The sequence below is a fragment of the Cucurbita pepo genome, chromosome 5, assembly GCF_057944985.1.
Source record: "Cucurbita pepo subsp. pepo isolate OVF chromosome 5, ASM5794498v1, whole genome shotgun sequence".
NCBI classification, from domain to species: domain Eukaryota; kingdom Viridiplantae; phylum Streptophyta; class Magnoliopsida; order Cucurbitales; family Cucurbitaceae; genus Cucurbita; species Cucurbita pepo.
The window spans coordinates 2,099,378-2,124,979 of record NC_141802.1 but is presented as its reverse complement, the minus strand read 5'-3'; the positions used below and the strand labels follow the sequence as shown (position 1 = coordinate 2,124,979).

Below are 25,602 nucleotides of genomic sequence, written 5' to 3'. Positions count from 1 at the left end.
TTATAATAAATTCGAGTTGGTTTAGTGCAACCAAATCGAGTTTCAGGAGAACCAATAAACTAATTCAATCTATAAAATTTTATTTATTTAAAACCGTAGAAATTAGGTTGGATTGATCAGATTTTCTAATTATCAAGTTTTGTCGGTTTTGAAGAAGATAGGAAGCTAAAGCTTAGAAAGTGGATGGAAAATTCAGCACCAATCAAACCTTTGGTCCAAGTTTGTGGCATTGAAAAAGTCTATTGGAAAAACATTAAGTTCATATCTTGAAGTGACTTGATACTGACACGTTGATATATACATTTTCTTTTAAGATAATTTTAGTAGGTGGATTTGAAATTAGATATTTTATTTTTTAAGATTTGAGAAAAATCTTAATAACTAAAAAAAGTATTTTGTGATAGGAATTTTTTTATTAAAAATATTTAATCTTAATTTTTTAAAATAAAATAAGAATTAATATTTCGAGTTTGAAAACTTAAGAATTTAAGTGTAACTAAGTTGGAACCAAGCTGTATTGCACGTGTCTTATTGTCAGTTAACAAGGTTGTTTGTGGCATCGACGGTGGTGGTGCTGGAATGGCTAGCGTATTCAAACGAGGATCGACGGTGGAGAATAGTGACATGTGGCAACAAGGATTAGCAATTGCTCCAACTTCGGTGGACAAACCCCCGACGGTGGAGAATAGTGACACGTGGCAATAAGGATTAGCAATTGCTCCAACTTCGGTGAACAAGCCCCCTAGAGAGACAATGACCTTCGGACATGCGTGCATGAGAGTACTAAAAGAATTCTCGAGTTGGCAAAATCATCCATAATCATTACAAAATTAGAAGGTTAAGAGAGGGGTAGGATTGTCTTTTTCCAATTTTCTCATTACACCCATGCCCCCACATGAAGGATGAAAACATTTTTCTATTATAAAAAAGAATCTAAATTGAAATTTATAATTTCAACTCAAACTTTATTTTTGTTTATTTTCTATAGTTAAAAATGGTGTGCATTTCATTTCACAAAAACATTAGAAACAATTTATTTTGGGCTTCATAAATTTGGGTTTATGTAGTCTTTAGGTTAAGAAAAGTAAATAGTTCAACCATAAATTAAATTGCTAATTCGAGCAAAGGAATTAGAGAAAATAAAAATAAAAGTGTTTTTGGGAGTTGAATTAGAAAAGTAAGTTTTATCCTTCTCAAAATCCTCGAATAAGGTTTCTAAATTCACTCATCGTATTTATTCTCACTAGATTAATCAATAATAGAGATTACATATATTATTTCAATCGTCCATCATCGTATATAAACTTTATATGTATAGAAATTTGGACGAGAAGAATCAGTAAAACACCTGGATGGATGGATGGAAGGAACAAGAGGATGAAGATCAACGAATCTCACTATTAGTCTCATTTTTTGTTTTTATTGTCATCTAATTCGTCATAAGGAGTAAGCACGAATCACTTCTAGAATAGGTGCATGACACATCGGACACTTTCCTCTTGCTTCGACCAACTCGTTAGCACATTTTGAACATGTGCACATGTGCCCGCATCTACAGGTTGTAAATGAGAAAATATAAGTTGAATGAAAATTAAGACTAGAGAGAGTCATACAAAAATGGTCGAAAATTTTTATGGAATTACCTGTACAACAAAGCATCAATATGGTTATCACAGCATATACAACAAATTCCTTTCCTTACTCGGTCCCATTTGGGTTCTTCGTCTGGTAAACTGTCTTCAAATATCCCTGTTCAAGGACATTATATGCAGCCAAGTCAGTCGAATGACAGGTGAAAGTGATATCATATAAGTGACCAAAGACTATCACATCCTCTCTTCACCCATGCTAAATAACCATTTGAGTAAAGTATGATATAGTTCAAGGCAAGAATCACATTAAAAAAAGCAAAAGTCAATGTCGAATTTTGGAAAATTATAATATCCAAGAATCTAAGTACCATGTTCTATCTTTATTTAGGGGTGGGGTGGGTTCCATAGGCTGTTACCTAATCAAATCTAAATGATGTAATAAACTAAAGAATTCAGTTGCATTGAGAATGAAGGCAAACCTTCTGAACCAGATGTTCGGTTCAGTGCAGAAGAAACTTCTTGCTTAATTGAGCGCTGCAGCTCAAGTTGCATGTCCATGCATGTCTCCAACATTCTTTGTAGGTTGCTCATCCTCTGCTGCAGCCTAGACATGTCAATCCTCAAATCGTTAATGATCTCCCAGTCCTGTAAAATTCAGCAACAACATCAAGTTTAAAAGAATAGTAATAACAAGAAAATAAAGAACGAAAAAAAAGATAACCAGATTATCCAACCACCAACACTGACTTCACCTAATAGACAATTGCAATAATTCTAAATAGAATCATAGAATCACTATTCATCGATCATTTATCATTGATATTTGCATATTTTCCTATCTCTTTTATTTACTTTGATCCTACCGATTTCATCCAAAAAGACAACAAACAAGGGAATAATGATGAGATATACCGCTCCAAACTGCTGACGGAAATCACGCCTTGACCAACTATCATGACTCAATTCATGATCCCAAAGTTGCCGAGGGGGCATTGCAGGCGGTAGAGGCAAATCAAGTGGATGGCTCTCAACAGAACCCACTTGACCTGCAGTCTGCCTGTCGTGCTCTTGCTCTTGTTCTGCAGACGTGTAAGGGGACATCATCTCATCTAGATCCCCATTACTGGTACTGTGACCTTGCCTGTCTATGTAAGATCGAATTAACTGGTCAAGGCTTTCTCGAAAACCACTACTAAGAAGAGTAGAGACACTTCTCCTGCATAATAAAGAAAAATAGTTCACATGTAAATTCATCATTTAGACTGAATTCAGCAACGCATGTTGTGATATAAAAATTTTTATACCTGTTTAAAAGTTCTCTGATTTCCCCATTAGGCACATTATTCTCTTCAGGAAAATAAAAGGTCTCCAACCTTCGGCTAGATGTAGCCTCCCGATTAGGAGAGCCCTCTAACCAATTAGGCACATCCTCCACAAAGATAACATTTTCATGTGAAGCTCCAGGTGCATTTTGCAGATGAATATCTCCTCTATGTGTCGTACTCAAGAATTCTCCAGACCAATTAGTAGTGATGCTTTCCAACTGAGTTTCGTTTATATCTTCAATGCTATTTTCCCATTCATCCAGTTGAAAACCAGATTCTTGCCAATCATTTGGCTCAACTCCCATACCTAGTTCTTCATTCAGTTCCTCGTGAGAAGTAGATTCCAGCGGATCTACATTTTCAAGATCATTGTCCTGAAAACTTCCAGAATGATCTGATAATACTTCAATATCATCATTTTCCTCACGGGTATCAATTTGTTCAATGGAAGATTCGACATCTAGTATGCTAGTATGGTCCTCGACATCAATTTGAGGAACTTCACAGTATAAAAAATTTGCAGCAGTTTCTTGAAAAATTCTTCTCATACGTTGTCCTGAATCTTCTCTCATCTCCATCGAGTTGATATCAGCTGTTTGGCTGGCTAAACCATTCTCTGCATTCTCTGCAACCTGTTCTTGTGTACTTTCTACCGCATCAAGAGATACTTCCCTACCTTCAACAGTACTTCCTTCTAGATCAGATCTGACTTCAGTTAGACCAATGCTATAAGAGCCTGCGTTATGACTTTCCTCGTTACTTGGCCCAGAACGTCCAGGAAGATCATCTAGGACCTCAAAACTCCTTGTACGATTCAAGTCAGTTAGAGAATCACCATCATCACTGTTATATGTGGTGTCAGAATGCCGGCTACTTGCTTGATCTTGAACAGAATTATCCAATCTGGAGAAGAATCCTTCCCTAATTCAAAAAAAGTCAAAATATCATTGCTATTATCAAAAGGGATATGCCAGCATTACAAAATGGACAAGTACGTCAAGTTGCCAGTGAGCTTGAGTGAAAAACAATTGGCAAAAATTCAAGGTTGACACTGAAGGAAACAATATACGACTCTCATTCTGAATCAAGTGAATTAGGGAGTTTTTCTATTGTTCAACTTCACAACATTTGGAACTCCCAATCAAAGAATGTTAGTCTTCCAAGCAGGAAGCAAGTTTTGGACCTAAGACTTCTTGGTTAAAGTTAATGACCCTTAACCACAATGCCCAGTAATCAGATTTGTGTTTTTCTCGACTATAACTGATAATGAATTCAAGTTCAACGAGGAAAACAAACAACGTCCATCAATGTTAACATTAATGTAGAAAAAGATGTTAGTAATAACGAGGTTTATAGCTCTAGGTTTAGTTTAACCAAATTAAGACACAGTGATCTCATAACTTTTGGATTGAGGATATACAATAGCATATGAAATTGATTACTATTTTTCATACCTCGGTAATTCAGAAAAATTTAGTTTCCTAATAATGTAATTAGCATTAAGGATGTCGCTAGACATTAGATATTTCATCTTACATGCCAATGATGATTGGAGTGGCATTGATGAGACACTCGTAGCAATTTACATGGCAGTAATTTGACACTAGTTACCCATTCTCGAAGTTTCTCTTATCTACAAGGCAATATAGGATTGAAAAAATAGGATGCAGCAGAGTAATATCTAAGGTAGAGATGTAAAAGAAAGAGAGTGGAGACTGTATAATTCCAATAATCACCCTTTGAAATCAAATTTTTAAAATGAGAAAAATCCGTAAACTAGCAAGAATGTGAAGAAAAAAATCTAGGCAACTTAAACACCATCAACAGAGTGGTTTGATTGTTCCTCCGTTGCCAGATAAAAAAACTTTCACAGAATGAGAAAAATAGGATTCAGCAGGACAAGATCTTGGTAGAGCTGTAACGTAAAGAGACTGGCGACTGTACTAATTCCAATTATCATTCCTTGTAATCCAGCTTTTAGAATGAGAAAAATTCGCAATCCAGTAAGGAATTTGAAAAAAAAAAAAAATCATCTACTAAACTTGAACACCACTAACAGACTGGTTTGATTGTTCCTCCGTTGCTAAATAATAGAACTCACCAGAAGGATACAAATACAATATCCATTAATAATACTACATAACGTTGGTAATCTAAAGTAGAAAAAGAATCAAGTGAAATGAAATAAAGCGTCAGAAGTACCTCAAACCAGAGACTGTATGTCTTAGCCTTAAAAGGCCCAACTCGGATTCGGCAACAGATACAGATCTCGCATTTGCAGTCAATCTATTGTTTCGCAAGAATCTACTTTTGAGTAATGACTGCAAAATAATATCCCATGATTGTTTATTTAGCGCTGATAATTATAGGTGCACTCAAAGGAACCACAGAAAAAACCAACCATTTCTCACAAGTGACGGGGAAGCATGCATACAGTTTGCTTCAACTCTAATAAACATGTTGATGAGCTCATGAATAATTAGGAACTTCGTTTTAAAGTATTAGTCCAAAACAGCGAAAAAAGGACTTCTCTAACCTGAATGCGGTTGCGATGAGCAAAGCCTGATACAGCTTGTTGCTCTGACAATAGTTGAATTTCTGTCTGTCTTTCTCTCTCAGCCTTCTTGACCATATCAAGGAGAGCTTGTCTGCCACATAACCTGCGAATACCCCTCCTAGCACGCTGGATCCGGCCTTCGTGCTGATTTCCAACCAATGCATCACAAATTTGTGCAACCTGAGTACCTACCTCAGCAGTTTGGACTTCCCCATTTCCATCATGAGTGCCTCTCTGCTGGCTATTCTTTTGAACCCACTCCCTTATCATTCGCACCCTCTCCTGCTCTGTTTCACCAAGCCACTCTGCCCTTGAGCCGTTACTCATTTGGGAAACGTTAGGTGAATGTTCCCCCACGCCACTATTCATCCATTCTCTAAAAATTTGCCTAACCCTCTCCCTCTCAACAACCCCAAATTCACCAGAATCCTCATCATCATTTTGTGAAGCAGTTTGTATGTCGGACCATGTGTCAGTATCATTCTCATTGATATTCATCCCCATATTCTCTGAATCATCCCCCCGTACAGTACTTTGCCTTTCAGCTGCATCATTTCTTGAGAGATCAATAGATCTTTCGCTAACTCTCTCCTCTGTGCCTCTCACCACTTGCTCATCCTCAAGTCCTCGCCATATACGTAGAAGAGAGGATGCCCGGGTGCTTATGTTACTTTCATTTCCTAACTGCCTTGATGCTTGAGATTGAGATTCTCTAATAAATGAAGAATCATGAACAGAGACATTATGTAGACCAGCAATAGCCATTTTTTCAATAAACTATTGATTTAATCTTTCAATCCGTCACTGACAATTCATAAGTAGGCACAAGCTAATTAGAAGTTAGAGTTTGGATGATTCATTGAAGATCAGGATCATTGTATCTGTGAGAATTGATGGTCGTCATGTTCCTCATCTTTGTGAAGAAGTACTCGGTCATCCTTTTCAATCTCTATACGAGAAGAAAAATTCAAGAATACAGTTTCATCGTTGATTTCCTCTGGCATTGAATCCACCAACCTTGTGAAAACTCATCGTATGTACATTGCTTCCTCGAATTCACTGCATCAGAAACCACAGAGATTCGTTACTCTTCTTTTTCAGCCTCAACGAGGTATAACGCGAGCGTTACGGATCAGAGAAGATAAGAGTACAAGTTACAGACGCAACTGAATACCCTAAAACAACGAACTAGAGAACATTTTTAATAAACTTACAAACAATCGAAACCAGAATTCTAATCAATCTATCACTGCCCTAATAATTTCTCAGGAAATTGTAAAGAACAAACAAATAGAACGCGGTTTTGACTCCCAAAATTTCCACCATTAAGAGATTCAAACGCTCTGCTCTTCAAAAGAAAAATCCTAGTACACAACGCTGTCCATCAGTCAACACAACTCCTTCTAATCCAATTATCAAAATCAAAAGATTCCAGCCTTCCGTTACATTCGTTTCCCCCGCCTTTCCAGCCAATAAGAAGAAAAAAAAAATCAAAACGGAACAATAACAGCTAAATCCACATTCAATTTCACGAACCACTCAAAGAAACGAATCACAATCCACACAGAGATCAACAAACTGAACGAAACATCACCATAATCATCATCAGAAGAATAAGTCATTGAAACACAAAGCTGCCATCTGTAATCGATTCGAAAACTAACACTTCCTGTTTCCAGTGATCTGAGAAGAACTGATATGCGAAAAAGAGAAGGAAAAACGTACCTATGAAGCCCCCTGCCTGTGGTTTCTAAGCAAAGGAAACGAAATCTAAGCTGTAAAGAAAGTTACAGAGAGAGAGAGAGAGGGAGAGCGCGGCGACTTATGAAATATTAAACCCACACCACAACACGTCACCGTTTTGTTCCTCTTACTCACAAAATTTGCCGTAATTCTAACGTCTATAATATTCAGAGAAAGGCCATATCACCGTTCCACGTGGCACGACTCCCTTTCTTCCAGATCAAAAAATTAATTATCTTTTTTTTCCTTTCCTTTTCGGAACGTTCTGTCGCTTTTCAAATTTAACTTGAAAGTAAATAAAAAATTAAAATCAAGAAATCCCCAACCTTTATCCGACACGTCGTTCCCGTTTTCAAGGGTTGTCGGTAGTACAGTCAAGACTATTAGTGGCTATCTGGAGGCTACTTATTTAAACTGTTCTCTATGTATAAATATATATATATACATATATATATATATTTTTTTTTTTTTGCCAATCATTTTTTTTTATTTTGAAAAATACTCGAAAAATAAGATTTGAATTTTTTTTTTTTGTAAAATATAATTTTAAAATCTTAAAACTTAATGAAATTTGGAAAAATACTAGAAAAAAAAAGTTTATTTCACAATATTTGTCATGTAAAATTAATTTTGTATATATAAAATTTTTTTTAAAAAATCATGTTGGAAATTCTAAAAATACTTGAAAAAAAAATGTTGACTACATACTTTATAATTATTATAAAATTATTTGGTTCAAATGATTTAAGTATTTAATATTTTTATAAATTTGACTGAAAAAGAATAACATTCCAAAGACCATTCTATGCGACTCAATTTTAATCTTAAATAAATTATAAATTTTTGCATGTGAAGAAGCTTGTCTTTTAATTTCCACGAGTGAAAATGACTTTTATAATATATTCATCTTGCCTATCATTTTGGAGATTTGACCAAATAAGGAGTTGAGTGTCACGGTCATGCTCGTCCAAGACGTGTTGCCCATGGCCGCATGCCCATGACAAGCCCAACCCTTTATGTCTTTTCATATTCTAGTGTTTTACTTTTGTATTTCTAGGAAGTATGACGTTTCAGAAATATCATATGTATGTCTGTCAGACATGAAATGCCTCAGAATGTACTATAGGGGGATACAACTAGTTGTCAACTTCCCCCTACCCAAGGTTATATACTGTAAGCCGTTGTTATTTCTCTCTTGCTTGCTTATATAACGTCTCTTTCAAAAATCTCTCTCTGCCCTCGCTTTCTAAAACCTTCTCTTAAAACTGAGGCTAGAGGCTCGAGCATACGTCGTTTGGCCGTAGGCGACGCAAGAACGAATTGGCTTAGCTCACTTGTCGTTGGAAAGTGAGTGTCGCACAATTGTAAGTCCGTTGCCATTAAAAGTGCAATTGTGACACTGAAAACACATAAAATTTACTCATTTATATATATATATAGAGTGAGTAGATGAGTAATTTTCTTAACGGTCAATTTCGAAACTTAGAACAATGGAGCCTTATTAGGTCAAAGTCAAATGCGCCTTTATTGTCGGCTGTTTTTCAAACTCTTCACTAATTTCCCCACTAAAAAAATAATAATAATTATAACCCATAAAATTATTTATTATTTATATTTATTGCAAGCTCATTTCCGACCAAAAACCCTACAGCCCTCCTTTACTCACTCAACACTCCACGAAAAGCAAAACAAAATAATAATAATAATAATAATAATAATAATAATCATTATTTTTTTAAAATACTTATAGATAAAAAGCCAAAGCTCTAGGAGCATATGATAGAGTGCATGAAATCTATGAATAAAATCATTATCTTATCCTAAGTTTACCCAAAAGCTGTGTATTTATTAAATAATGGCTGCTACCTAAAGTTCATTTTTAGGGTTTTGCATAATTATTTTTATTATTTTAATTAATAAACTAAAATTAAAGTTGGCCAATCATAATTCTAACTCCTTTTTTATTATTATTATTATTTATTTTTCATTTTCTTGCTTTATTCAACTGCGCCTGGTTTATTTATATAATATTCCACCAATTATTTCAGTCAACTTTTTTTTATTTATATAAATATAAAAGAAAAAGTAATTATGATTTATGACGGCTATTTTCATTTTAGACCTATTTAAGCAATTTTATCTTAATAATTTAATAAACAAATTATATGAACATTAACCAAGTATAATAAGATCTAAACCTATTTTTTGTCGAAATTAAAGATGAATCCGAGGTAGCTGATTGATTGATGTTCATAAGGAGGACAAATAAAAGAATCTTAATTACCAAATTGACTCGTTCCTTGTGGATTGTTATGTAGTCACATTTGATTTCAACAAATAATTAATATACATTATTTGAAACGTGCTGAAGTTTATTTTGTCGGTGTATGTCCACGACATTTTTATTCGAGTGTGGATATGTAATACTTTACGTCTGAGATTCAGATATGAATCGTTTACAATTTAAATTAGGGATGTACATGAGTTGGGTGGAAAAAATCTTTCGGTCTAACCCTTGAAATTTGGAGTTGGTTGGGTTGGTGACGTGAGCAACCCCACTATAGTTCACAACCAACACAATCCAATCCTTTAGGTTTGTTCCATTGTTCTTCTATTTTTATTTATTTTTTAAAAAATTTATTTATCCAATAACTAAATCTCATAAGGTTTATGTGTAAATATTTTCACGTCACAATGCATTATTAATATCTTATTTTTTTAAAAACCATTTTTGGGGTGTAACCCTAAACATGAGAAAAAGAATGTCAACCCGACAAATCGAACCAAATCCGAAAATTCAACTCAACCCAAACTGAAACAAATTCTAAGTCAACCCAACCTTTATGGTCTGGGTTGAGTAATTTAGATTGGTCAGGTATCGAGTCATATGAACCCCATTTGACTTTAAAAGTTCCTATGACACGGCCATGTTGCTAAGAGTAAAGATTATCTACATAGACTAACACAGATTCTATCATATGCTTTTTGATACAATTTTTGGACCCTAAACCCTAAATCGTAAGATATTCCAAATTAATTTAGTTACGAAATAATTGAAAATTATTGAAAAAAGGGAGATGACAAATCAGAAAAGAACAAAGATGGTGTGGGGGAAAAGAAGTGGATAGAAAGAATGAGACAATGGGAAAGAAGATAGAAAAGTTAACTGGTAGGAAGAACACACACATAATTTTGAGTGTTAGGTTACCTGTCTTTCAGTCTTTCCCTTATAATTTTGTTTGTCCTCTCCTCACCTCACATTCTTCCCATATGCCTTTGAACCCCCGACCCCACAACGGTCGAATAGCTTAACTGGCGTGACTAAACCGTGCATGACAATCTAGACACGATTTCACAACTTTTGACACTGTACCAAAAGAAGACTAGTTTGAACGTTTTTATAATCTTTTTTACAGGTCAGAATTTTGAATATTCACCCCTACATTTATAAACCAATATGAACATAGCTCAACATAGATGGAGGAAACGCTAACAAAATTTGTAGGGTACCCTTTTTAAAGGTGGGTGTCCCTCAATTAGGCCCATTAAACGTCCATTTTTTCTTCATGTCCACCTTGTTACTTGCTTATCCTACATCTTGCTCCTCTTTCACCCGACTAACTCAAAAGTTAAAGAGAACATTGCTAACTAGTAGGTACATCCGTGACAAATCTAATCAAAATCATTCGATTGTTTTACCCTCTAAAAATTTCATCCATCGTGTATTAAAATTTAATATAAGATCCAAAAAAAAATTAAAAATGGATATAATTTAAAAGGATTTCCTAATTATAAACTAACCCAAGTTTAAACCCATGATTAATTAAGACCTAATCCCTCAATTAAGACATTATTTATATTTGTACCTAATTTTCAGCGATAGATCCATTTGTCACACCATAAAGATAGACTCTCATGACCTTTTTTATATTTCAATAAAAAAAATAAAATAAAATTTTTATTTGATATATTTTTATTTTATTTATTTATTTATTTTATAGATTGATGCATTATAAGTTAAGGAACCAATCCCTTGTTTTCTTTTAGCAACGTGGTGTTTTCTATGCCAATGCTCTAGGAATTTAAATAAGAAAAATATGTTTTTTTTCCTCAATTATATTATATAATCGAATATTCTCGGCCTCTTCATAGGTGTCCTAGACGTGTGTTAGTGAGTCACATCATCTCGAATTAATTTGAACTAAAATGGAAAAAAAAAAATTAATACCGATAAAATCATTTTTCTCAAAATAATAAGTTACGAATTTATTTTTTTATATACAAATAAAAAAAGTTTAGAATTCGAACATATGATAATTAAAAAGACGAAAATAATAGTATAAAGTGAATATTATTATCCACGTCATTCATTTTTTTAAAAGGATAATAATAATTATTATTATTATTATACGACGTCATAAGTGAGTTAGTGGGTCACATCGTCTCGGGTTAACTTTAATTAATAATAACTTTAATTGGTGGAGAGAATTAAAGGGAGAAATGATAATAACCCTAATCTCAACGTATAATAATTAATAATGATAGAATTTGAGGAGAAAAATAATAAATATGATATGGAACTATGAAGGATATACTTGCTGACGTGGCCTGTCATGAATAATAAATTTTATTTTTGAATTAATAGATTTCATATTCCTATTAAAATAAAGAAAATAATAATAATAATAATAATAATACTTTTGAAGCCACTGTAACTATGGTTCAAACATATGAAAACGTTGATACACTGATGAAAATTTAGAGCCGTAACTTTGCTCGATAAACATACGAGAGCTTACCATGTAGGTCTTAAACAATGTATATCGAGCTCACAGATGTTCGGTTGATTCATACATAAGTACTATTTGAATCCTACTCGATCATCTTGCTTTGTAATTTGCTAAATCAATGGCAATGATGGAGCCGAAACTTGCGTAATAGCTTAGTGTTACAACCTAAGTGCCTATGTTGTCTTGTCGTTGACCGACCGAACCAGTAATTTTTATGAAACTACATGTCGTTTACTAACCCATGTGGACCTTCGTCGGCCCATCTTTATAATAATGGGCCGGTCACAAATTCTGTTAATTTTACACACAAATTGGGCTCTCTTGCAAATATAGTTTGGGACCATAAGAGAAATTACCAATTTTAAAGGGTCCAATTTGAAAAAAAAATCATTTTTTTTTTAAAAAAAGTTGTGTTATTGTAAATAAACGCTTCAAAACTACACTTGGAGTACGAAGTCCGTTCAACGATGGATGAAAAGTCAACCGGTCTAATTATGATTTTTTTCAACCTTAATCAAAATAAGCGTTTGAGTCACTGTCATGTCATGTCATGTCATCCCACGTCATTGTCATGTCAAATTTTCATCAATTATTCTAAAGGGTTGTAGTCCCGTGGAAGGGTGAGTAGGAGTACCGTTCCTAATGGCCGATAAGTTATGCTCCCCTTAAATGTCACATCCCACTAGCTTGTGAAATATGTGTTATTTTTATTTTTATTTTTTTTTAATTTTAAATTTATGGAGAGAATTTTTGTTTAACGAACTTAAAATTTTATTATAATTAATTTTTATTGTTATTTTATTTTAAATAGTGTTTGCGACGCTTGGTGAGTGTGAGGTGGCGCATGTCAGAGCCCGAAGGGGTGTAGGGGCAGCCCGATCTGACCCTCCAACAAATTAAATGAATGGGAAATAGAGGTGACCGACGCAACAAGTTACCCGCTGCCCTGCCCTGCCCGGGCTGACGCATATACCTCGAAGATGCGACTTTCAAAAAGTTTAAACCCACTTGTCCAACTCCTTTAATTGAGTCATTACTGAAGCTACAACCATTTCACTCAAATTCCTCAGCGCCGCCGTCACCGCCCATTTACGATCAGCCATGATGGGGGGTGACAATCTGGGTTCACGGCGGCCGGAGGCGGAGAAATGGAGTATGCAAAGCAAGCTGAACCCAGATTGTCACCCCATCATGGCTGATCATAGATGAGCGGTGACGGCGGCGCTGGATGTTAGGAAGAGCACGGCGGCGGCGGAGGAGAAATGGAGTATGGAAAGCAAGCTGAATCTATTGACAGGGCTTGTTGTATTTGCAGGGCAATTCCGACCCTTTTGGCATTTTCATACTTTGGACCTGTAATTTCCACCGGATTCGCAGGTTTATTAACTTCTTTTTTTTTTTTTTTTTTCTTGAATAATGTCTGCTTGTTTAATTATCGTACTTTGATCCTTTATGTTAGCTGGTTTCTGTGTTGGAATTATTGATACCAAATTTGTGATTAAATGGGATAAAATATAATTTAAAATTATATTTAGTTTCTGTTCTATGGTACAGATTGAGCCTAATCTCTAGTGGTTTTACTTTGGAGCTTTTCTAGGAATGGAGAGAGTATTCTTTCTCTAAATTAGCCAAGGTGGGACTTTCATCATCCAACACCTCCCCTTAATGGAGGCTCGACTCCATTTTTTTGGAGTCATTTGTTCGACATTTGAGGATTTATCCATCTTTTGGCACAACTAAGTTTAAAACATGACTCTGATATCATGTTAGACGAACACGACTCTATACAATGGTATGGTATTGTTCACTTTGAGCATAAGAATAAGGCGTGAAAATTATTATTAGTATTTAACTAGCTTCCATAAAAAAAAAAAAAATAATAATAATAATAATAAAAAAAAAAAAAAAACGCAGAGCGGTCCGGTTTGATTGCATTCTTCCCATTAGAATAACCGAACCGTTACAGTTCTTGTTCACATAATCGTGATATGGGCCTTATGCATTGTGAATCCGGCCCAGTTCCGGTAAATCTCCCGCGAATTCCACGGTGTATATTAGAAAATTAAAAAACGGAAAATATATTTGGCAAGCTGTGATTGGGTGGAGCGCGATTCTGTATGACGTGTAAAGATCCTCTTAGGTCTAAGCCGCGAAAATTATAAAGTTAAAAAAATTATTTATTTATTTACAACGTGGAGCTGCGTCGCAGTAGAACAGATTGCGTTTCTGTTATTTTCACGCACCAAATTGCCCTCAGAACAGTATTCATTATACGACGTCGTGTTTCCCTCTTCACATTTTCCCTAATCTTTTCCGTCTTCGTCTTCAGAGGGCTATTTTCGGTATTATGTAAAACTGGGTCTTCTTCTCCTTTTTCGTTTTGCCTTCATTCAAGAAACCGACTCTGTGCAGTGCTCTCCTTTCTCTTCTCCTTCTTCCTCAATCCATAATCTCAAATCCCCACGTTTCACAAACCCTAATTTTCGTGTTTCTCTTTTGTGTTTTTCCCCCTTCTCGAATCTGTGTTATCTCATCGAAAGAACGAAATCATAATCGTTAAAAGAAAAAATTATTTGGGAGTTATCCATTTCGAAACGCATTGAAGTCTAATCAATCGCTGGCATATATAACGCCATTGTTAATTTCTTGTTCTTGTTTTACGTTGATAATTCGTATTGGAATCCTGGCAGCGGGATAATTCGAGAGGTTAATTGATCTATATGGTATATGGCGAACGGTACGGCTCCTGATGAGTTTGTGGTGTTGTCACGAGTCCGGACTGGTCTTAAGCGTGAGTTTGCATTTGCTTTGAAAGTTCAGTCTGAGATTTGTGGGTTGTTAGCTCTGACTAACGCAAGGAGGTTGAACAATGTGATTCCAGAGAGTCCCACCCCCAAGAGGTTAAAGGGATTGGCGACGACGGAAGCCAATGGGGGCGAAGAGGATGATGAGAAATCGAGTGAGGCTGCGCAGTTAAGGCGATGTGAGGAGGGGGAGGTCGAGAAAGTGAAGACTATGGAAGACACAGCGGATTCAATGAGTGAGGAAGAGGCAAAGAGTGATATTGTAGACCTTGTAAGCGATGAAGAACCCAGGAGTCAGGTGGATGAATCTATGGGTGATACATCGAATGCTATTTGTATGGCAGAATCAAAGGAGGAACTATTGGACAGTGAGGATCCGAGCAGCCATGAGAAATCTAAGGAGACCTTGAGAATTGAACCTGAAGAGCTATTAACAAGTGGGGATTCAGGGAAGGATGGTAAAAATGTTCCCCCAGAGGAAGCAGTGAATGGATCGGAATCAATCGTTGTTGTAAAAGGTCAGTTGGGAAAGAAAATGGCTCATCAACCTCGTAAAAGGTTCACTCGTTCGACCTTAAAACAGAACTCAGAGCCCACGACGACATCTACAGAAATTCTTGCAAAATCTGATGTGGGTACGACAATGCAAGCTATCCCAAATGATTCTGAAACCAAACCCGAGAAAATTCCCAGCCCTTTAGCTACACCCACGATGAAGGTTGGAAAAACAAAGCTGAACAAAGTGTCTGCAAAGAAGTTTCCCGCCAAGTTAAAAGATCTTCTGGAAACGGGTATTTTGGAGGGTCTTCGAGTGAGATATATTAGGGGCTCTAAGGTAATGGTTTCTGTAAATATTTAATGGTTTCTGTCTTAGCTTCTTATTTCTGAGTTCTTGTAGATTAAAGCACAAGGAGAAACTGGGCTTGGAGGAGTAATCAGTGGCTCTGGGATAATTTGTCACTGTAACAACTGCCAAGGAAAGGAGGTGAGTTTTGTTTATGATCAACAAATACATGAAAATGCTTGAAAAAAACATTTAATCTTCTCTGAATATGTAGGTTATTTCTCCCACTTTATTTGAACTGCATGCTGGTAGCTCGAATAAACGTCCACCGGAGTATATTTACTTGGAGAACGGGAATACCCTCCGTGACATCATGAACGCATGCCAAAATTATCCTCTCGACCAGACAGAAGAATTCATCCGAAGTGCAATTGGTTGTTCCTTGGTAAAGAGATCTTCTATCTGCCTGAGTTGCAAAGGTTGCTTTTATGTCTGGTTAGCTTGTCTTACCATTCCTCTGCTTTGTTGCAATACCCAACAGACTGACGATTATATATTTAACCCATTATGTTATAGGCCGTATTCCAGAATCAGACCCCGGAATTGCCATGTTTCTTTGCTGTTCATGCATGGATTCGAAGAAGCCTCATGAGAGTAGCCCCATTCCCATAGTATTTAGTAACGAAAGGTGTGATTACTGATCATGACGTTTTTTCCATTTAGTGAGAACAATATGAAAAATCTTCTGTGGGGTTTTGTAACGTTTAGCTTTCCTTAATGAGATTTTTTTTGGTTGTGTTAAGCACACCATGAACAAATAATAATTTTATATATGAAAAAATTTGTAGGTTGAAATATTATTTTAGTCCATGAACTTTCATGCTTATTTTGCTTCACTCTTTAAAGTTTTAAGGGTTCTATTTTAGTTCTTGAACTTTGAATAGAAACTCAGTGTAGCCTGTCATTTGTATAGCATAGTCTTTCATTGTACAAGTATCATGGCGAAACTCTGCTATACTTCGAGAATTACTACCACCTCTAATTACACTTTCGAGCTAAAATTGTCAAGTTTTCATGGTTTGCTAAGACTTGATGTAAATCGACAGATTTCCTATGTCTCGATGACACTTCCAAATCCCTTTAGCACATAACTTGTTGCATGTAGTTCTAGGGATGGATTTACCATCCTTATCTAGATAAGAACATTGGGTGGATCATCTCACTCACTGTTATTGCTACTTGGAATTGAAATTCAAGTTTAGAAAATGTAGCATATCTCAGACGACTATTGTTGCATCTTGCTCCCACAGATTTTGAAAGTGTATTTTTCTTATGCCTGTTTGTTGCAGCACTCCAAATCCAAATTTACTTCCGAAGTCATCTGATACTGCATCTAAGAGTGGTTCCACTCGTGGTAAAAGTCATGGAAGATTAACTCGAAAGTGAGTGTTTGGACCTTTTATAAACTTCTTGTGCCACTCCGCTTATGTGGATATGTTCTAACATCCTCTTGTTCATCATTTTCCTTTTCTTTAAATAAATTTATTATAGTTTATTTCATGAGCATCATATCCTTCTAACAGGGATCTACGGCTGCATAAGTTAGTGTTTGACGAAGATATATTACCCGATGGAACTGAAGTTGCATACTATGCCCGTGGGCAGGTCTTTTTCTTTTTCCTTTTAATCAATAGACAAGCAAGGTTCTTACTAATTTTCATGTTATATATACTATATTTTATTCATCTTATTTGTTGTTGCAGAAATTGTTGGTTGGGTATAAAAAGGGATTTAGTATTTTTTGTAGCTGCTGCAATTCTGAGGTAGTGTTATTTTGCTGAAGCATTTATGATCTTGAAAATTTGGTGGAGTTTTAATTTGACTTTTGCCTAATGAGCAGGTTAGTCCCTCACAATTTGAAGCTCATGCTGGCTGGGCATCAAGGCGCAAGCCGTGAGTACTTGCTATATTCATTTTGATATACTTTATCCTTGATATGATTTTTTTTATAAAAACTTCAAACATGAAATCATGTTTATATTGGAGCGTTCGGTAATGTTAACTTTTCTTATTTCTATTTTTCTCTCTTTCTGAAAGGAGGAAAACAAAAATGTGTTTGGTAATTGTTTATAGTAACTCTTTCTTGTTTCTTGTCATCTGTTTAAATATTCTATGTTATTTTTATAGAATGATAAAATAAGTTATTTATCTTTTTGAAAAAATTGAATGAGAACAAGAAACTAGATTTCGTTGTTTCCAAAATTTGTATATGATTTTTGGAACGTTTCATAAAAATGAGAATCAAGAATGTGGAAAGAGTTGCCAATGTCTATGTTTTAAGTAGTTATTGTGTCTTACTCAGCTTATACTAATGGTATGTTTCTGCCTTCGTGTGAATGAAATCTAGACAGATTGTTGTGGAGTTTTGACAGAAGTGAAACTTTGTTTGTAATGTATTATTAGACTTTAGTTGATAGAATTGGTTTTGTTTTGACTTTGATTAGTGTAACTCTCCCTTGCAGATATTTGCACATTTACACATCAAATGGGGTGTCTCTACATGAGTTGTCCATATCTCTATCAAAAGGACGAAAGTTCTCTTCCAATGATACTGATGACTTGTGTAGCATTTGCGCAGATGGAGGGGATCTATTGTGTTGTGATGGCTGCCCCAGGGCTTTTCATAGAGGTGATTTCACTTCCCGTCGAAAATGTCCTATCTTTGTGTTAGTTTTTCCACATAATTTTGAAAATTCTCTCTTTCGAGGCCTACGTTGAAAGATTTGTCGATTAGTAACTTGTTCTAAACATCAATGCATAAATAATCATATGATGATTACATACTGGACTGGATTTATGCATCACTACACTGTAATGCAGAATACAGATATTCCCCATTTGTCCACTATTTGACATTTTTTCTTGGCCAATTCAGATTGTGTTCCTTTACCATGCATCCCGACCGGTACCTGGTACTGCAAGTATTGCCAGAATTTGTTCCAGAAGGAAAAATTTGTGGAGCACAATGCAAATGCTGTTGCCGCTGGAAGGGTTGCTGGTGTTGATCCTATTAAGCAGATAACAACGAGATGCATTCGCATTGTCAAAACTTTGGAGGTGGAAGTTGGTGGATGTGCCTTATGCAGGTTTTTGTTTCTTCTTTCTTGAAAGCACAACCTCATTTTTCACATTTTGCTCAATATTTTTGTTCTATGTTGGGTTTTTCCTTCTAATGTTTCTTCAAGTGTTCATTATGGACCTCTCAACTGTTGTAGTTGCCATGACTTTAGCAAGTTAGGTTTCGGTCCTCGAACCGTTATTCTTTGTGATCAGGTATTATTCTTATAAGGTCAACTTATCTAATCTTCCTTTACCACTGTTCTCTTAATCCTAAAGTACCTAATGCCAAAATTTTCTCAGTGTGAGAAGGAGTTTCACGTTGGCTGCTTAAAGGAACACAACATGGAAGATCTCAAGGTGTCCCCCTACACCATCTTTATCTGCCAGAGTTCTTGTGAGCAAGCGATAAATTTCGAATGTTTAAAATCTCGATATTCTCGCAGGAACTCCCCCAAGGAAAGTGGTTCTGTTGTCCAGGGTGTAACATGATACACTCTGCACTGGGGAAACTGGTGTTGTTGGGAGGAGAGAAGCTGCCCGAGTCTATTCTGGTCTCGGTACGAAAAAAGATCGACGACAAGGGTCCAGGAAGCATAAACAACCTTGAAATTAGATGGCGGGTCCTAAACTGGAAAATGTCATCTTCTGATGAAACTAGATCATTGCTTTCAAAGGCCGTTTCTATTTTCCATGTGAGTGACCATAGTCACCAAATAATTTCATTCCGAGTGCATTGTGCTTTTCTACTACCGCTTGCCAACTATTCCAAATTTTGTAAATCCAGTATTGTTTTGACCCCATAGTTGACTCCGCCTCTGGGAGGGACTTCATTCCGTCAATGCTTTATGGGTAAACAGCTATTCTTCTCCTTTTCTTTTCATTCCCCCAATGAAATGATTAGTGGGTGTTGAGTGTAATGCCATGAACTTGTATTTGCTGGGCAGGAGGAACATCAGGGGCCAAGAGTTTGGTGGGATATACTGTGCAGTTCTAACTGTGAAGTAAGAAGAAGTCTATGAAGGTAGAGAGTTTTATTGTTGGAGCTTAGGACTTGAAATTAGTTTTCTTTTTTGTTTGTTTCTTGTAGTGGATGTGTTGTGTCGGCGGGAATATTTCGCATATTTGGGAGTGAAGTGGCGGAGCTTCCTTTAGTGGCAACAGACACCAACTTTCAAGGACAGGTAAGTAACAAACACAATCAGCTCTGTTTTGATAGGAGAAAAGTACACATAAAGAAGGAAGAGGGTATTTTCAGGGGTACTTCCAATCGTTGTATTCGTGCATTGAGAGGTTGTTGGGGTATCTGAAAGTGAAGAATCTGGTTCTGCCAGCCGCAGACGAAGCGGAGTCGTTGTGGATAAACAAGTTTGGGTTCACCAAGTTGGCGCCGGAAGAGGTAATGGAGTACAAGAGACATTACCAGATGATGATCTTCCAAGGGACGTCAGTGCTGCAGAAGGCGGTGCCGCAGTATCGTGTTATTAGCAGTGCACCAGCAGCAGCAGCAGCAGCAGCAGCAGCAGCAAACCCAGAGAGCTGAAGAAACATAGAAGAAGAGAACGAACGCCATTAAATTCATTTCCTTTCCTTTCCTTTCCTTTCCTTTCCTTTGTTGGTGGGTGTACACTGTACAGAGAGAAAAAGGTCATACAACCCTGAGGAATATCATAGGGTTAACATTTTTTGGTTTAGTGTACAGAAAGAATGAAGAACAAAGACATGGAAAGCTTCCCAAATTTGTCAGTAGAAGCCATTCTTTTCTGGATTCAAGTTTTCTTTTTTTTTTTTTTTCTTTTTTTTTTATGTTTGAAGATGCTTAGAAATTATATTTTAAAGTTTGAGGGTATTTTCTAATCTAATTATATTACTAACGACAAGGTATTATTTTTAGATATTTTTTAAAAATATTGAAATTTATGGTTTTTTAAAAAATAAATATTAATGAAAAATATATTTAAATTTATTATTATTATTATTTTGATATTTTAAGAGAATTATTGGACATTTTAAAATAGTGATTTATTGCCCGTCATTTTACTTTACTAGAGAAGTATTTTCCTAAAAAATTATTCAAAAAATGATAGATACTCTTTGTAAAGAAAAATGAGCACGTGGCAAAATGCTGCACCGCAGAAGAATTCCATGCTGTCCAGTCCTTAGCGGGTTACACGTGGGCACAAGCGATTGGCCGACTTTGCAATTTATTGCTCATGCTTCCAATCGTATATAACGCGCCATTTTGCTCAGTCTTCAACCCTAGTTCAGTTCTAGTTTTCTGTTTAAATATCGTTTCATTTTGGGGTTCGGAACCGTCGAATCTCCGCTCTACCTGTTTTTGTAATTCTCTCGGGAAGCCGAAGCTTAAGTTCTGGTAGATGGGTCAGATTCAGTACTCTGAGAAGTACTTCGATGATACTTACGAGTATAGGTCTTGGATTCTTACTCTCAGTTTCTCGTCTTGGAGAATTGTTTGCAAGTGTTTAGTTCTTTGTATTCAATGGCTAACTATATTGATTGATACAGGCATGTGGTGCTCCCACCCGATGTGGCAAAGTTGCTTCCGAAGAATCGCCTTCTCTCGGAAGTAAGCAATTTAGTCTTATTCTTTATTTATGCCTATTGATTTTGTTGCAAAGGGAAGCATTCTCTGATTGTTTTCAAAAAAAATTGAATTCGATAGTTGGATTCTTAAATCAGGATTAATAAATGCATCATCCTTGTTTAGACTGAATTCTCTCTCTTTCACTCTAAGAAATTTTTGTTACGTTGTTTTCTAGTCTTTTAAACTTTTCATGGCGATCTTGATTTTCGCTCTTCATTTGGCTGATGATTGTTGAAAATTGAAACGGTGTTTATGTATATTTCGCATAATAGATATATCAAATAGGATTGATAATCCAGGGCTTAAGACTGTTGCGATAGAACCATCCCGGCCTCTCAATCGTGCATTCTCTGTGTGCAACTAGTGAGCAATGGACTCTACAATTAGCATAGGCACAGGAATATCGTTCATTATACCGTCAGTTCCTTTTGATTTTCTTGAATTTCTTAAAGAACATAAGTTAATCATTGTTCTAAACAAAAGGGTGCTTCCCAAATCTGTTCGAGTACTCATTTACTGGAAAGCATGTTGTTGTACTCCTAATCCTATAAATAATCAATCCTATGTGCAGAATGAGTGGCGTGCAATTGGAGTTCAGCAGAGTCGTGGGTGGGTGCACTATGCTATTCATCGACCTGAGCCGCATATCATGCTATTCCGGAGGCCCCTGAACTACCAACAGCAGCAGGAGAACCTCGCTCAACAGAACGTGCTTGCTGCTAAATGATTGTTTCATTTTACTGATCATGTGGAGTGCTACTGGCAAGAAAGAAAGCAGTCAATATAAAGGTTTTAAAATGGAAAACCGTGCGCACTTTCCTGGTATCTGTGGTCAATCGTCCTGCCTAAAAAATATGCTGGAGTTTCTACGTTTACTCTGAACTCTGTATGGTTGTAGAGGTGGCTTATATATATATATGCTTCTGTATCTTTGCTTGACTCTGCAATTCTCTGGATTTAGAACCAGATGTGGGTTTGATGGATCTTGGTCCTCAACTTTCTGTGCTAAGGTAAATTGTTTATATGCTTCATCTTTCCCAATCTTACTGTTTCTGGAACAAAAGTTAGATTTTATCGACCATGAATCATTATCTTGCTCCTTTTCTTTTCTTTTTGCAAAATCCAGACTTGAAAATTTGCAGCACTTTAATGAACTGCTTGCTTATTAGAACTTGTGGAGTATAAGAGCCCATGATTCATTTGCTTCTTTGGTATAATTCAGCATCAAGCCTGCATTGATATGGAGGGAATGTGAGATTTTTCTACCACTTACATCTATGATTTGGTGTCAATTTTGTTTTAAATCTCTTGGTTATTGATTTAGGCCAAAGAGATTTGGACGATTTACATAAATCTCAATGTTCTGAATCTTGAAAAGGTTAGATCTCTTCCAATTCTTGATTTACTTGCTGCTTTTGTGTTTATTTTATCCTCAGCTTCGTCTCAAATAGGACATTCAGGCTTTCACCTTATTTAGAAGCCATTTGAAACAAGAAAATCTCTCAAAGTTGGATTTCCTGGAATTAGGTAAATGTTTCCCTGTTTTGACTAATCATAAAAATTCAAGCATTGAACAACATTACTATGTCTTGACATAGAATCCTTTATTGGTGAGAAACTCTCCACCATCGTGATCTTAACAGCAATACACTACAACTGCACCCACCACCTACTAAGTTTCTAACTTCTGCCATTAGCTACAGAACTTTGTTGTTCCCAAAAGAGAATAGAAATTGTAAGAGAAATCAATCTTTAGTTAGTGTTGTTCCAATTTGCCGCTGTATTAGCGCAGCCCTTCTTGCCTTAAGCTCTGCCTCTTCAATATGCAACAGAACCCACTTCTCATTCATACCCTTCAAACTCCACTCCTCCATTCCCTTCAGCCCCTCTCTCCACACTCCATTTCCCGGGAACTGCCGGGAAAATTCACTCACAAGAACAGGAAAGTTCTTCAGATCAACCCCCTTTTTCCTTGCAACTGATCTTCCTCTAATTCTGCGTGAAATTACCTGCGGTTTTGTTCTGGGAATGTGGGGTTTTCCCCAGATGCTGCGGCCAATCTCCAGAATCCGTAGGTGGTGGGGAGTTTTGATGAAGGACTTGGTTCTTGCGAATTTGTGGTACTGGAGCTTGAGCCTGTGGAGCTTATCGGCGATGTGGGAGTGCCTGAATTTGTGGCCGAGGGCGGTCCCAATGCGGTCCAAGGCCGGAGAGTCGAGAGTGGGCGGAGAATTCTTGGATCCGGCGACTTCGAGGTAGCAATTGAGAAGATCGAGTTCGTCTTCGTCGGTGAAATGGACTTGAAGTTGATTTTTCTGGGATTGGGTTCGGGGTTCGGGAGCGGCGTCGGAAGAGGCGCGGTTTCCGGTCGGCGGCAGCGGCGAGCGGCGGGGCGTTGACATGGGGATGCGAAATTGGGATTAGATTGGGGAGTTATTTTGATTGGGCGGTTTTGGTGAGAGAGAGTCAATGACTGGTTAAGGTTAGAAGATGATGCTTTGTTATTGAATGATTGAAAGAGGATTCCAGTAATTTCAATTTCAAATCATGTTTGGACCGGGAAGGACTTCATCGAATTTAGAACTAAATTATTTATTCAACCTTCCGTTTCATTTCCTTTTTTTGGTGTCCCAAATGCGTTCTAGAATGCATTTCTGCAGATTTTCATTCGATTGCCTTTTATTTCATTCGATTGCTTGTCTTGCCATTTGTTTCTATGAACACATTTGATTTACTCTAATGGTTGTAATTGTAAACCCCAGGCGTAGATTGTTATTCTTCTTTCTTGGTTATTAACTGAGAATGCTGCCTGATTACACAAGTGATATTGTCATTGTTTTGTTGTTTTGATAATGTTATCAGATTTAGAGTATTTGATACGTTTATCTCCCAATATGAGCATATCGTCGGCAAGAAAATTTGGAAGATATTTGTATGAACTGAATATTGTTCATCATAAAGTTGCTAGAAGTAACCTCGTTGTCGATATATACCACTTTGTTGAGCCTTCATTTGATTTGATTTGATTTCTGAGAGTATTTCCTTCCTCTACTCAATTCAAGTTGGTGGGTGCTTTCATGTTAGATAAAGCTCGTTGTAGGTTGCGTTGACACAACATTCATTGCTGTATGCGTTACAGTTTTGACTCCACAATGTGTACATGAGGCCTTTTTGTTTCACTTTCTTTAACCAAAAGATCTGTTATTTGACAACTTGTTTACTTCACCATCACTAGACTTGTTCGTTGTATAGCTCAAGTTCACCGCTAGTAGATATTGTTTTTTTTTTTTGCTTTTCCTTCTAGACTTTCCTTTATAGTTTTAAAACGAGCCTGCTAGAGAGAGATTCTCATACCATGTAAAGAATGTTTCATTTCCCTCTCCAACCACCGCTAGCAGATATTCTCCGTTTTAGCCCATTACATATTGTCATTAAAACGCATTATAGAGAAGATCTAGCCCTACTCCGACCAATGCCTCACACCGTTCGGTGATTGGCTCTGATACCATTTGTAACAGCTCTAGCTTTGGGCTTTCCCTCTTGAGATTCCCCTAAAGGTTTTAAAATGTGTTATGCTGGGGAGAGGGAGAGGTTTCTACGCCCTTAAAAGGAATGCTTCGTTCCCCCCTCCAACTAATGTAAGATCTTACACCCATATTACCATTAGAATTGCTCCGCCATAACTTTTCCAACTGAATATTTTCACTCATTCTGTAGGTTTGTATTCAGATCACAGATAGATATTATCGTTGCCACTGGATTGATAGCCTTTGCATCTGCTGGCTTAGCATTTCCCTTGAACATGGCGTAAGTAAATGAAATCATTTACTACTCTCAATTTTATGCCTTACAATGCATGAATTTGCTCAACTTAATGTAGGAAAGGTCTATCATCCAGGTCTTCCAGAAAGCCAGTATTGATCCAGCAAAGCCATTTCCACCACAGGCCAAACACTGGTTCCCGAGACGTCGGACCCGACCATCGAACTTTCTCAAAGAAGTTATTTTCTGTTATTTCAGACCATTCCTAGGCTACATAGATACACCTCTCGAGTTAACCGTTACTAATTTACGAATGAAACGCATAGAACATGGAGTTTATATCATTTATTTCTCTGCAAAATCAAAATATACTAATATAAGCTTCTGAATGTTAGGCTCACAAACTTGAACTTATTAACTTCTGAATAAATATCGTTTTTTGTAGTGTTGTAACTTTACGAAAAGATTACGGTTTGTTTTTGTTTTGGGGAGAAAGCATGGAATGTATTTGATAATTAAAGGG

General features: G+C 36.5%; 5 protein-coding genes across 11 annotated transcripts; 3 read left to right on the top strand and 2 right to left on the bottom strand.

Annotated features, from left to right (window-relative positions):
- Positions 1-1,207: 1,207 nt before the first annotated feature.
- Positions 1,208-7,332, bottom strand: LOC111801613 (uncharacterized). 2 transcript variants are annotated; one of them, XM_023685659.2, is made up of 8 exons: positions 7,200-7,332; positions 5,454-6,533; positions 5,120-5,238; positions 2,897-3,838; positions 2,505-2,808; positions 2,072-2,237; positions 1,644-1,749; positions 1,208-1,552 (listed from the first exon to the last, which is right to left on the bottom strand). In XM_023685659.2, exons 2-8 carry the CDS (start codon positions 6,237-6,239, stop codon positions 1,438-1,440), a joined length of 2,538 nt encoding a protein of 845 aa, XP_023541427.2. In that variant the 5' UTR covers positions 6,240-6,533; positions 7,200-7,332; the 3' UTR covers positions 1,208-1,437. The 2 variants fall into 2 exon arrangements, with proteins under 2 accessions (XP_023541427.2, XP_023541428.2); XM_023685660.2 differs by having other exon boundaries at positions 7,069-7,208.
- A 6,942-nt stretch (positions 7,333-14,274) lies between these two features.
- LOC111801612 (uncharacterized) lies at positions 14,275-20,310 on the top strand. Of its 4 annotated transcripts, none has more exons than XR_015421245.1 (17): positions 14,276-15,646; positions 15,710-15,796; positions 15,870-16,074; positions 16,172-16,283; positions 16,945-17,037; positions 17,179-17,260; positions 17,359-17,418; positions 17,496-17,548; positions 18,118-18,284; positions 18,531-18,741; positions 18,871-18,928; positions 19,016-19,072; positions 19,159-19,407; positions 19,519-19,564; positions 19,660-19,716; positions 19,803-19,896; positions 19,971-20,012. XR_015421245.1 is itself a non-coding variant. In XM_023685658.2 (17 exons), the coding sequence occupies exons 1-17, from the start codon at positions 14,735-14,737 to the stop codon at positions 20,253-20,255; spliced, it is 2,847 nt and encodes a 948-aa protein (XP_023541426.2). In that variant the 5' UTR covers positions 14,286-14,734; the 3' UTR covers positions 20,256-20,310. The 4 variants fall into 4 exon arrangements, 3 of the variants coding, with proteins under 3 accessions (XP_086980473.1, XP_086980472.1, XP_023541426.2); XM_023685658.2 differs by having other exon boundaries at positions 14,286-15,646; positions 19,500-19,564; positions 19,971-20,310; XM_087124346.1 differs by lacking the exon at positions 19,971-20,012 and having other exon boundaries at positions 19,803-19,934.
- Positions 20,311-20,949: 639 nt separating this feature from the next.
- Positions 20,950-22,348, top strand: LOC111795764 (cyclin-dependent kinases regulatory subunit 1). Its single transcript, XM_023678338.2, has 3 exons — positions 20,950-21,143; positions 21,239-21,299; positions 21,889-22,348. The coding sequence occupies exons 1-3, from the start codon at positions 21,091-21,093 to the stop codon at positions 22,042-22,044; spliced, it is 270 nt and encodes an 89-aa protein (XP_023534106.1). The 5' UTR covers positions 20,950-21,090; the 3' UTR covers positions 22,045-22,348.
- On the top strand, positions 22,192-25,523 carry LOC147792595 (uncharacterized). Of its 3 annotated transcripts, none has more exons than XM_087124277.1 (4): positions 22,192-22,327; positions 22,642-22,695; positions 25,035-25,124; positions 25,216-25,523. In XM_087124277.1, exons 1-4 carry the CDS (start codon positions 22,235-22,237, stop codon positions 25,465-25,467), a joined length of 489 nt encoding a protein of 162 aa, XP_086980403.1. In that variant the 5' UTR covers positions 22,192-22,234; the 3' UTR covers positions 25,468-25,523. The 3 variants fall into 3 exon arrangements, with proteins under 3 accessions (XP_086980403.1, XP_086980402.1, XP_023534103.2); XM_087124276.1 differs by having other exon boundaries at positions 25,198-25,523; XM_023678335.2 differs by lacking the exon at positions 22,642-22,695 and having other exon boundaries at positions 22,195-22,327; positions 25,198-25,523.
- Positions 22,861-23,719, bottom strand: LOC147792596 (uncharacterized). Its single transcript, XM_087123884.1, has 3 exons — positions 23,331-23,719; positions 23,279-23,295; positions 22,861-23,205 (listed from the first exon to the last, which is right to left on the bottom strand). The coding sequence occupies exons 1-3, from the start codon at positions 23,717-23,719 to the stop codon at positions 23,063-23,065; spliced, it is 549 nt and encodes a 182-aa protein (XP_086980010.1). The 3' UTR covers positions 22,861-23,062.
- Positions 25,524-25,602: the final 79 nt, after the last annotated feature.

What these genes read in the sequence shown, in the direction of transcription:
- LOC111801613 (XM_023685659.2), bottom strand. Translation starts at nt 6,239, where the DNA reads ATGGCTATTGCTGGTCTACATAATGTCTCTGTTCATGATTCTTCATTT. An exon ending in CTCATCGCAACCGCATTCAG is followed by an intron (nt 5,239 to 5,453) that starts GTTAGAGAAGTC and finishes ATTATTTTGCAG; the next exon opens with TCATTACTCAAAAGTAGATT. An exon ending in CATACAGTCTCTGGTTTGAG is followed by an intron (nt 3,839 to 5,119) that starts GTACTTCTGACG and finishes TTTTTGAATTAG; the next exon opens with GGAAGGATTCTTCTCCAGAT.
- LOC111801612 (XM_023685658.2), top strand. Translation starts at nt 14,735, where the DNA reads ATGGCGAACGGTACGGCTCCTGATGAGTTTGTGGTGTTGTCACGAGTC. An exon ending in GTAGCTGCTGCAATTCTGAG is followed by an intron (nt 17,419 to 17,495) that starts GTAGTGTTATTT and finishes CCTAATGAGCAG; the next exon opens with GTTAGTCCCTCACAATTTGA. An exon ending in TGTGCAGTTCTAACTGTGAA is followed by an intron (nt 19,717 to 19,802) that starts GTAAGAAGAAGT and finishes TGTTTCTTGTAG; the next exon opens with TGGATGTGTTGTGTCGGCGG.
- LOC111795764 (XM_023678338.2), top strand. Translation starts at nt 21,091, where the DNA reads ATGGGTCAGATTCAGTACTCTGAGAAGTACTTCGATGATACTTACGAG. An exon ending in GATGATACTTACGAGTATAG is followed by an intron (nt 21,144 to 21,238) that starts GTCTTGGATTCT and finishes TGATTGATACAG; the next exon opens with GCATGTGGTGCTCCCACCCG. An exon ending in AGAATCGCCTTCTCTCGGAA is followed by an intron (nt 21,300 to 21,888) that starts GTAAGCAATTTA and finishes TCCTATGTGCAG; the next exon opens with AATGAGTGGCGTGCAATTGG.
- LOC147792595 (XM_087124276.1), top strand. Translation starts at nt 22,235, where the DNA reads ATGCTTCTGTATCTTTGCTTGACTCTGCAATTCTCTGGATTTAGAACC. An exon ending in ATGTTCTGAATCTTGAAAAG is followed by an intron (nt 22,696 to 25,034) that starts GTTAGATCTCTT and finishes CTCATTCTGTAG; the next exon opens with GTTTGTATTCAGATCACAGA. An exon ending in GCATTTCCCTTGAACATGGC is followed by an intron (nt 25,125 to 25,197) that starts GTAAGTAAATGA and finishes AACTTAATGTAG; the next exon opens with GAAAGGTCTATCATCCAGGT.
- LOC147792596 (XM_087123884.1), bottom strand. Translation starts at nt 23,719, where the DNA reads ATGTCAACGCCCCGCCGCTCGCCGCTGCCGCCGACCGGAAACCGCGCC.